The sequence below is a fragment of the Hyperolius riggenbachi genome, chromosome 10, assembly GCF_040937935.1.
Source record: "Hyperolius riggenbachi isolate aHypRig1 chromosome 10, aHypRig1.pri, whole genome shotgun sequence".
Taxonomy (NCBI): domain Eukaryota; kingdom Metazoa; phylum Chordata; class Amphibia; order Anura; family Hyperoliidae; genus Hyperolius; species Hyperolius riggenbachi.
The window spans coordinates 117053054-117061427 of record NC_090655.1 but is presented as its reverse complement, the minus strand read 5'-3'; the positions used below and the strand labels follow the sequence as shown (position 1 = coordinate 117061427).

At 42.3% G+C, this 8374-nt stretch overlaps 1 protein-coding gene across 6 annotated transcripts in view; it reads right to left on the bottom strand.

Moving 5' to 3' along the window:
* P4HA1 (prolyl 4-hydroxylase subunit alpha 1) overlaps window positions 1-8374 on the bottom strand; it is a 110609-nt gene that overhangs the window by 40030 nt on the left and 62205 nt on the right. For all 6 annotated transcript variants that reach the window (XM_068257661.1, XM_068257662.1, XM_068257659.1 and 3 more), the window contains one exon: window positions 6750-6846. In XM_068257661.1, the coding sequence (XP_068113762.1) occupies window positions 6750-6846 (97 nt within the window). The remainder of the gene's footprint in view (window positions 1-6749; window positions 6847-8374) is intronic.

The window sequence follows — 8374 nt, the reverse complement described above, 5'->3', positions numbered from 1 at the left end:
GGGTGCTCACCAAAACTATCCGGGTGGAACACCTGGCTAAAAAAAAAGAGCCTGGGGAGAACACTGAGGTGTAGAACATAGGTTAATCTTGCAACTACACTTCTGGTCTGAGGCCAGTTGTCCAGATTGACTATAAACTGTTACTGGTAGTCAGGGGTCTAGTCCTGGAAAAAGAGGTGCGTGGACTCACCCTAAAAACCCCTGCGCCACACGCAGCATGCCAAAAAGGGGCATGGTCAAGCATAACGTGGGTGTGGTCATGGGTGAGGCCAAATATACATGACCTTAGCAGTGATGTAAAAGGTCTGCCAGGGAAGTTTGAGCTCTGCTGTAGTGTATCCCCCAAAATAGATGTAATCTGACAGCATTTCACCAAAAAGACACATAATCTGGTAGAAGTTCCTCCAGAATACAGATAAAATGGCAGTGGTTCCCCCCCAAAATAGACACTGTGGCAGCAGCAGTTCCCCCAACATATACATAATTTGGAAGCAGTTTCCCAAAATACGCAAAACCTGGCAGTGGATCACCCAAAATACACGTAACACCCAAAATACATATAATCTGGCAGCAGTGGTCCCCCAAACATACACAATCTGGCAGCAGTTCCCCAAAATACACGTAATCTGTCAGCAGCAGCCGTTCCCCTAACATATACATAATCTGGCAGCTGTTACCCAAAATACATAACAGCGGTTCCACAAAAATGCAGATAATCTGACAGCAATTCCCCCAAAATAGGTACCCCCAGCATAGGTAGCCAGGTCTATAGGTGTCCCCAGTGTAAGTAGCCATGAGTATAGTAGTCCCCAGTATATGTAGCCAGAGGTATTGTTGCCTAGTATATGTAGCCAGGGGTATATGTGCCCAGTATATGTAGTCAGGGGTTTAGTAGTCCCCAGTATATGTAGCCAGAGGTATAGGTGTCCAGTATATGTAGCCAGAGGTATAGGTGTCCAGTATATGTAGTCAGGAGTATAGTAGTCCCCAGTATATGTAGCCAGGGGTATATGTGCCCAGTATATGTAGGCAGGGGTATATGTCTCCAGAATAGGTTGTCAGGTGTCCCCCCCCCCCAGCAGGAGCGGAGCAGCGCAGTGGAAGGAGAGCTGTGCGGACAGCGGGGAAGGGGGGCCATCCCCCCCCCTTCCCTCCCCTTGGGGCTCTCCATCCCTCTCTCTCCCCTCCAGAACTAATGTGCGGGCGGTACTTACCTCTTCCTCGTTCCAGCGCAAGAAGGAGCTATCCACTGCCGCTAGTTTGGTCTAGACCAGAGCAACGGCACGCAGATCTTACCCGGATCGAGGAAGAGGGAATTCCCGCCCACTGCCAGCCACCACACATTAGTTCTGGAGGGGACAGTGAGGGATGGAGAGCCCCAAGGTGATGGAAGGAAGAGGGAGATGGCCCCCCTTCCCCACCGCTGCTCACAGCTCTACTTCCACTGCGCTGGTCCCCTCCACACATGCCAGGGTGGACGGCGTCCACCCGCGTTAATGCAGGACTCGACCCCTGCTGGTAGTCTATTAGTAACTGCATTTCTAGGACTCTGTTCAAGATGTTGGTTTTACAACTACAATACTTCCAGTAAGCGAAGTTTATTACTTTATAAGAATTAATGGTTGTAGTAAATCGCTTTCAACTAGAGGTCGTTTGGGCGCCGGGTTATAAGGTTCCATTACTTAAAGGGATACTGTAGGGGGGGGTCAGGGGAAAATGAGTTTAACTTACCCGGGGCTTCTAACGGTCCCCTGCAGACATCCTGTGTTGGCGCAGCCACTCACCAATGCTCCGGCCCTGCCTCCGGTTCACTTCTGGAATTTCAGACTTTAAAGTCTGAAAACCACTGCGCCTGCGTTGCCGTGTCCTCGATCCCGCTGATGTCATCAAGAGCGCACAGCGCAGGCCCAGTATGGTCTGTGTCTGCGCAGTACACTCCTGGTGACATCAGCGGGAGCGAGGACACGGGCGTGCAGGCGCAGTGGTTCTCTGACTTTAAAGTCAGAAATTCCAGAAGTGAACTGGAGGTGGGGCCGGAGCATCGGTGAGTGGCTGCGCCAACACATGATGTCTGCGGGGGACCATTAGAAGCCCCGGGTAAGTTCAGCTCATTTTCCCCCGACCCCCATACAGTATCCCTTTACATTGAACAATTTGCAGATGGTAAATTGCAATCTATTGGACGCAACGGCTGGCGAGTGATGGGCCATAGATTGAAATGCTACAGTTCGATGCATCTTTAATAGATTTTATGGTGTGCAGTGCATTGGGCGGGAATGGGGGGGGGGGGGCATAGGGAGGAGGAAATGCTGATCCCTTTCCTTTCAAATTCAGATCAAAGAGGGATTGATCCGTTTGCCACACTGGATAGTAATCTAGGAGAGTATGGTCACGTCCTATACTAAAGATAAAAACTATAAGATGATATCTTTAACAGATAAAGAAAACAGTATTTACATGAAATGTTAACAGTAAAACATCACACAATAAAATAGCAGTCACATTTTATGCAATTGAATTCAGAATTTGGTAAACCTATAAGATATGCCGACGCATTCCATATCTCTTTGTACCTAGTTAACTGACCCTCATATACATGTTGAGCAGAGCTTGATCTGTTAGAATTTAAATGCATTTTTGGCCACACCTAAAACACCTGGCATGTATAGCTGGAGGCAGAGGCATTCCTTTAAGTTATCTGGCAACACAGCAAATCAAATGACCAAATCCTATCCTGTCCAAACAGGAACTTGTACAGGAAAAACAATATTAATATTAAATCACATGGAATAAGGACAAGATAATCCAATAAAACTATGCAAATATGTGGTACGGTCTTAAAAGAAAATGGTTTTTGTTTGCCTAGCTGCTAAGTAGGAAGACTGGTGTGTATAGAAGCCTTATTAAAACTGTATGCGCAACATTTGTTAGACTCTAAAATCTGATTTCTAAATCTTAAGCCGTATATTGGATTACAGTAATAATATTTTTCCCCGTATATTCAACCTGCTACCTAAACTTAATATATAGACCAAATGAGGTTTAGATCTATCAGGGGGTAAGAGCCAGTTACCACTGGGGGCTGTGGCTCCTTTTCTGCTGCGTAGCTGCAACCCCAATCGCTAAACTGTGCCATGCAGAAATCAGCAGAATGCAGTCCAGAACTGCACCACAGTGCAATATGGACAGCAAGCCATCGAAGCGATAGGCAGCGTTTCTCCACCACTCTCGTATGCGGGGAAATGCTGAAGATCTGGATGTAAGGATTGTATGGTATGCAGCTTTAAAGTGGCCACATACAATACAATTACAAGATTCAATGTTATGGCAATTCCAGAAAAACGATAGTTGTAGAGAAAAATCCAAATAATGTTAGTGAGAAATCTGAATTTCCCATTTTTAATCGATATAAGTCGATTGGAAAAAAAGAGGATTTTCCCGGTCAATTTGTATAATAATTGAATGATGTAGGACAGATTGCCGATTTCTTGACTTTTTTTTCTATAATTGGGGAAAACTGAACAAAATATTAAAAATATTTTAATACATCTGACCAATACTAATGGACAAACTAATTCAAACGGTTTGCAAATGGTTCCTTTTCAATGCAAATTTTTGTAGTAAAAATCTGCATCTGCATTTAACACTGATGTCAATGCCTGCCGACTTTAGCGGTTTAAAGCCCCATCTACACGATACGATTCTTTGTACGATTCGATTACGATTCTATTTACGATCTGATTAAATCCGACATGTCCGATCGGGATCCGATTCAATTCGATTTGCCATTGTTTTGCAATTGCAAATCGAATTGAATCGAATCAGGATCGCACATGTTGGATTTAATTGAATCGTAAATAGAATCGTACAAAGAATCGTATCGTGTAGATTGGGCTAAAGACAACTGAAGTGAGTAGAATATGGAGGCTGCCTTATTTATTTCCTTCTAAACATTACTAGTTGCCTGGCAGCCCTGGTGATCTATTTGGATACAGTAGTGTTCGAATAACACCATAAACAGGTATGCAGCTAATCTTGTCAGATCTGACAAAATTGTCAGAAACACCTGATCTACATATGCGTGTTCAGGGTCTATGGCTAAAAGTATTAGAGGCAGAGGATCAGCAAGACAGCCAGGCAAGTGGTATTGCTTAGAAGGAAATAAATATGGCTGCCTCCATATTCACGTTACAGTTGTCCTTTAATAGCAAAGCCCCTGTATATGCTAGTATCACCAAATATACAGTGTATGCTATGGAAAACTGTGGGAACAAGAACATTTTTTCCTCAAAAAGACCTTGTAGTTTGAGAAAATAGATTTTGAATGCTTAAAAAAAAAAAAAAAAAAAAAAAAAAAAAGGTGGTTTTTTTCAGGGCTGTGGAGTCGGTCCAAAAATCCACCCACTCCGACTCCTCAGTTTAGGATTCCACCGACTCAGACTCCTCTAATTTGCATATTACAATTTTGTTGATTAACAGTATGTAACGTGAAATTCATCTCTTAACTGCCAACGCTTAGGAATTTTACAAGCCAACTGAAGTGAGAAGGATATGTAGACTACTATATTTATTCCCTTTAGACTAAAACTAGTCCTTGGTAAGGGTACTTGTAAAAGGTACAGAGCGGAACAAAGAACATCTATCAGGCCCTAGGCAATGTAACTGTGGGTACATGTAAGAGTGATGTGCAGGTACTCTGCAGGGGAATGAGGAGATTCTTCCTCTATTACACATTCTTCATGCACAATCTGAACAAGGTTTATGGGTGATAGACAACACCTCTGTGTTCAATGTGCACAACATTCTCAGTGTATTCCCTGCAGCTCTGTGGGGAGAGCATATGTAGAGTATAGTACTACTGTGTAACAAAGTAAACCTGAGACAGATGAAATTAAAGTTTTATACATAACTGGGGCTTCCTCCAGCCCCCTTCAGGCTAATCAGTCCCTCGCTGTCCTCCACCACCTGGATCTTCTGCTATGAGTCCAGGTACTTGAGCCAGTCTGGTGTACTGCGCATACACACACTCTGCCGCCGGGAGCATACGCTATTGTGCAGGTGCAGAATTCTCCTGGCTGTGGAAGCGGCACGTAGCCAGACTGCTCTGACTGGCTGAATTACCTGGACTCCTAGCAGAAGATCCAGGTGGCGGAGGAGGACAGCGAGGGACCGAATGGCCTGAAGGGGGAGGAGGAAGCCTCAGGTATGTATAAAGCTTTTTTCTTTTAATTCGCCTCAGGTACCCTTTAATTCATAGTCACCAAATCAAAACTTAACATATCAAATTATTTGATTTCATGAGCAAAGAGAGCGCATACATTTGCATAAACCAGCATCAATGCAGAATTATTTCCATCTCATTGACCATCTCTATTAGTGACACGGCTACACATCAGGCTTTATACTTACAGCATAGATGTTATTTCGTATATATAAGAGATTCCTGTGTACACATCATATATACTGTACAGTCACAATCAGATGTGTATATCTGACTTTAAAAATACGGGGACTGCTTTATTGAAGCAGCACAAGTAACTAATTTTGATTGGTTTATTTCATTTTTGTGGACTGAACACAGCTATTACTGTGTATATATACATATTTTTAATGACTTTTATCTGAGAAATAGAACATTTTATCATATTTTCTATTTTAAATTACAGTTACAAATTCATTAGGAGTCGGAGCATTTTTTCCCGACTCAGACTCCGACTCCAGGCACCCAAAGTTGCTCCTACTCCACAGCCCTGTTTTTTTTTTTTGTTTTTTTTTTAAAAGTCAGTAAAATGACATTCTACAGCAGAATTCAGAACGTTATTGCTCTGGGGCTTAGTCCAGGGCTGGGAATGGGATAGACCTGTGAGGCGCTGTTAGTCAGTCGTTGGGGCAGGGATTGATGCATGCAGTGTTCTGTGTCGTTCATCGGGTATTGAGAGGATATGGCTCTGGATGATTTCCAAGCATACTGTCGTGGAAGTAATGAAAGATAAGCATTTATGGTTAATTAACAACATTAAAGGACTTTTGTTATGGTTGTATTTTTATTTCATTTTACAGAGGGTCTGAAGTGTTTAAAAAAAACAAAACAAACAGGTACTTACCTAATGAGATGAAACGCTCTGGGTCCTATAGAGCCTTCTTGTTCCTCTCCTAGTCCCCACATTCCACTGGAAACTGCTCTCTGCCGCAGGCTACAGAAGTCTTTGAGAACTCCTGCTGTACTTAGCATGCGCAGTATGGAGTCGCCCATCTCGGGAGCACTTGGGCTTCCAAAGACTTCCGAAGCTTCTCATGGTGAGAGATTTGAATTGAGGAGCCAGCGCTAGAACACTGGGACCATGAGAGGAACAAGAAGGCTTTATAGGACCCAGAGCTTTCCCTCGTTTTTTTTTTAAACATTTAAGATTCTTTAACTCTGTGGAAATGGGCAAAAGGTGATGGAAGATATTTATTGCCCGCTCCCCTCCAATTAAACATTTAACACTGCAACTGCTGCATATGATGAAATTTACTTATTTTGATAATCAAAAATGCCAGAAACAAGGTTTTTTTAATGTAAAATAATGGACTCAAAATAGAAGGTATTAAAAATGTAAACCCATAAAAAAAAAGAATAAATAAATAAAAATAAACAAAGCATTTGTTGTTGCCGAGGAACTTAACTTGATATTTTGTTAAGTTGAAAGTACATAGCAAAACAGTTATGGAAACAAGTTTCATTGCCAAGTCTTTAATGTTTCACTCACTTTTTAATCTGTTGCAGTTTCTGTTCTTCGGCATTTATGTAATCTTTTAGTGACGTTACCAGATCCTTCTCAGTGTTCAGCAAATCTGTCATATGGCCTGGAATACAGACATCATTGAGTACCATATTTATACCATGAAGTCATTTCCATACACATTGACTCTTTGCTGCCTTGTCCCTCTGGGTAAAACTTCTGATAAATTCCCATGTTAAGGTTAACATATTACAAGCTTTGTTCTTCTGGCTATACTGCAGCTCAGAGCTTTTTCACTCAAGCACAAAGCTAACAACTCCACAGTTGGCTTCCACTAATAACGTGGATCACATTTTGTAAGTAATTACAGCAGGTATGGGCCACATGCATACATCCACATGCACGCTAGCAAGTAGGACTTTAAGCATCCCCAAAAATCCTATTAACATCGGGATTGGACAGAATTAACTCCATTATTTTTATGGTCTTTAGAGGGGTTTAACACTGCGGTCCTGAAGTGGTTAAAGTATACCAAGTCTGGGAATCTTGCCACCAAAAAAGTGTGCTAACTGCAGTTATTGAATATCCAAGGCTAATATAGTTTCAATTACTGTTTTACACAGCGTTCATGGCATGTATATAAAATGGGGTATAGTACTGTATTAGCTATAGTTATTTTAAACATGGAGACTCAAGTAACCAGAAAGCACACTTCTTCGGCATGAGCCATTCCCTGTTGGCGCTGGATAACAGACACTCACTCTTTTTTCAAGCTATCACAGTTCGTACTGAACTAGGTGACTAATGTCCCAGATTTTTCAGTTACTCACCTCTATTCCTGAAAAAATGAATGTATCTGTCAGACTGATCCGAGTGGTAAAGTGACAGTAAAGTGACAAGTACAAAAACGTGGATGTTCTTACTGCCAGTTCTTTCAACTATTTATGCCATTCTGACACTAGTCTATTTATTGCCAACATCCAAAAGGTGTTGGAAGCAGTGCCAAGACAATCATTTTAGCAATCTGAGCTATACTAACAAACTCCAGTTCCCCCTTTTCTGGGAGGTGAATACATTACCAGGCTTAGGTAAAAGTTAAATAACTCCATTTAAACCTCACGTACATATTATTGTACACGTCTGGTAAATCAACCAAATTAAAAAACACATAAGCAAAAAGGTAATTTGAAATAACCATGGCAAAAGACTTCTAGTTGGAAACATTGGCTTCTGATATTTGCCAATTTGATTAATTTCTTACAAATGCTGACCTTGGTCCCAACTCTTCCATTTCCAAGGCTGCGACCAATTGGTTCCCTGTGTAACAGGCAACTGCACTGTCCAATAAGAAACAAAGTACAATACACTTTACACTAACTTTTTCCACCACCAGCCCAAGGCCTGTTTTACAGGGAGACTGAACTGCATGCATGTCAGGTAGTTCAGCCTCCCATCCACCGGCCACTTAGCACTTTTTGGCTGCAATTGAATGCAACTGAATGACAGCATTTGTAACCCCAAGCGTGTCGGTGTTTGACACAAATCAGCAACTAACCACATTAAGTCGCATCTGCATGCTCAGATATGACTCAATACAGTGGACATCTCTCCATCGCTTGTGTGGAGTGCGCTAGCAACTGCCAAGCCAGGGC